This window comes from Bacillus rossius, chromosome 13, assembly GCF_032445375.1.
Source record: "Bacillus rossius redtenbacheri isolate Brsri chromosome 13, Brsri_v3, whole genome shotgun sequence".
Lineage (NCBI taxonomy): Eukaryota > Metazoa > Arthropoda > Insecta > Phasmatodea > Bacillidae > Bacillus > Bacillus rossius.
This window is the reverse complement of record NC_086340.1, coordinates 49159407-49162377: the sequence shown is the minus strand read 5'-3', so window position 1 is coordinate 49162377 and position 2971 is coordinate 49159407. Positions and strand designations below refer to the sequence as shown.

The window sequence follows — 2971 nt, the reverse complement described above, 5'->3', positions numbered from 1 at the left end:
AATTGTTCACCGGGTGCCAAGGCCGTGGCTTCCGCCTGTGACCAATCAGCGTGTTCCGCAGGCTCGCGGAGAGGGGAGAGACGCGGGCGCTCGGGCACGCCAGGGGAGTGGGGAGGCAGTTGTGGACCCGGCACGAGAGACAACGGACGTGTTGGTGACGTCGCTCCGGGACGGTGAGGCTGAACGGGCGCGGTATTTGCAGGAGCTCTAGACTTTTCTATGCTGAAGCGATTTCAGCTTTGCAGTCAATTCTGTTACTTTGTCTTTCAGTCGCGCGCTCTCATCTTGTCATTTTTGCTCACGTGTGTTCTTCACTTAATTTTGCAAACTGGACATTTGCCGTAGTATGTTCTGTGCTTTTACATTTATTCCCGGTCATTGTGGAGTATAGTCGGACAGACATCCTATTGCGCGCGGGTCTTAGAGAATTATTTCCCTTACAGTGTGAGTAATACTCGTCACGGGCGGACGTCCCGTATTTTCATTACCATATTAGTGCGCAGAACCGGTCTTCGCCTAATAAAGAAATAGTCATAGGGGGAAATGCGGCAGCCTCATGTAAAGTGTTTTTCTTCTTGAGGATAAAGAACCAGGAATCTTTATTCAAGTTGTCCTCATTTCAATTCTGGAGACTAAGTCCCTCGGCCACGCAGCCCGGACCCCCCTCTACCGAACCCTGAGTAGCCGGCAGGATGGAAGCATGTCAGGGACTAGTCGACCAGCCTACGACATAGTGCACTTGGAATATGGTTAGGGTACAGGTATTGCATATTCAACACCTAAACCCTTATTTTTGTGTCTTGGAATACGGCCCTTAATGCCTCGTTTGGGAATTGTTTTCCGTAGTCGAGCCCCAGGGGTTTCGTCTCCTGATGTTTAATTCAGTTAATTGAGATCATGCCCGGGGCGCTCACTTGACTCATTCTGGCTGGGCTAGGTGTGCGCTCCGAAAACGGAATCAGGTACTGGCAGTGCGGAGCACGGGCTTAAGGCCATGGTCGGTGCGACATCAACATATAAAGAACATTTGTTTAATGTGGATTTTTGTCCTGATATATATTATATTCATATGCATTTAACATCAACTGCGTGGCTAGAATACTTGAAGTAGGCCTCGCGGTAGATTCTGTAAAAAACATAATTTTTTTTTCCAACCTTTTAGGGGAATCATTAAAACCAATCAAATGGAGAAAATAAACCAACTTTAATTACTGCTTACACTAATAAATATATTTATACTAATTTAGCATCAAAATAATTAACTACACAACATTAATAAACACACTTTAGCCCCAAAATAAATAAACTATTTTAAATTCATTGCAATAAACTATCAGTAAAAAAAAAAAAAAAAAGTGGTGGCTAAACTCAGCAAGAAGAATATTTAATTTTAGTAAAGAGATATTTCACTAACTGAACGTGGGAACATTGTAAATTGTATACAAAATATTTTGAATTTGTTGCCAGCGTAACTGAGCGTAACGCAGAGTACCAGCGTGCTAAGTTGTGATGTGAAATTAATTATAAAATGTTTTGCATTTGGCAGTGGAAACCTATCAGTTAGAATTTGGTTTTTGGTGCGTTTTTCAAAGCAATCTTGCAGGAACCCACTTAATTGTGTGTAATGCAACTTGCGCTGAGGAAAACAATGTATCTTAAAACACCAACAGACTTCGGGTCGTTTAGTTTTGTTTTATTGATTATACCCATTACATATTACTTTGAACTCTTTGTCGTATTACCTAGCATGTACCCACCTGGTACCCTTTGGTACAATTTTCATTTTATTTGTGGAACGCTCTTAATGATAAATATTACGAGCAGTTTTGTTGCTACAATAATTGTTGACACTAGTATTGCTGGTAAGGTTATGCCGTCTGAAATGGAAAAGGATTGTCGTTTTTGTGCAGTCTGTGAAACCATAGCACCACCACGATCTTGGCATTGTGACATTTGCAAAATCTGTATTCTGAAGAGAGATCATCATTGTGTGTTTACGGGTTGTTGTATTGGTTATTTCAATCACAGATACTTTTTCATGTTTGTGATGTACTTGTTTATTGCAACTTTTTACGGTACATATTTCAACAACTATTTCATTTGGTCTGATGTAAATTTTTGGAACTTGAAAACTGTCTTTAAATTGGTGTTCCCATTAGCTATGCTTGCTTTTGGGTTCGATACATCATACCAACAGTTTTATCTTTTAATTTATTTAATCAATACTATCGGCACACTGTTTACATTTGCTCTGTTGTGTATTCATGTAAAATTGATAATGTCTGGATGTGCAACATACGAAAAGAACCATGGTATTCATAGCCATAACTATGGTCTGCACAGTAACATTAGAGAAGTGCTGGGCAAAAAATGGTACATTGCTTGGATTTGTCCGTTTATTAAGTCAGAGTTGCCCCAGGATGGTATTCATTGGAGTGAAACACATGTGCATAGTAACTAGCCAAAATGTGACCAACTTATACATTGACCAGTAAGTTTCTGGCCCAGGAACTGCTTTCGTCAAAAGATACTGATGAAATACTTAAAAAGGGCTTGGTAATTTGTGTGTATTAGAGTAACATATCTTTAATCCAGCACCTTCAGGACTACAGCTGTGCCGGATTAGTGAATTTTCCGGATCATTGAATGTCAATATAGTTTTATGGATAGTACCAAAAAAGTTAATATACAGTCAAATGATTTTTAAAAGAAGTTTTAATAAGCTGTTGCTTGTCTGTACACTGTCTGTATGTACACAGTTGAAATATTGTGCAATGTGATATGTAACCTGCTAGAAATCATGAATCCACTAGAAAAATGTCTGAAAGTGAGCGGCTCAAATCAGCGTCGCATTACAGAATGTGCTAAACCAAAGAATGCTGAATTAAAGAGCACTGACATTCAGTGGCGGATACAGGATTGACTTCTGGTAGGGGCACCGATAAAATCAGGGGAAAGAGACTTAATTATA

The 2971-nt window shown here is 39.9% G+C and overlaps 1 protein-coding gene across 1 annotated transcript; it reads left to right on the top strand.

Annotated features, from left to right (window-relative positions):
- The first annotated feature begins 1437 nt into the window (after positions 1–1437).
- LOC134538558 (probable palmitoyltransferase ZDHHC24) lies at positions 1438–2545 on the top strand. Its single transcript, XM_063379980.1, has one exon. The coding sequence runs from the start codon at positions 1625–1627 to the stop codon at positions 2459–2461; it is 837 nt and encodes a 278-aa protein (XP_063236050.1). The 5' UTR covers positions 1438–1624; the 3' UTR covers positions 2462–2545.
- The last annotated feature ends 426 nt before the right edge of the window (positions 2546–2971 follow it).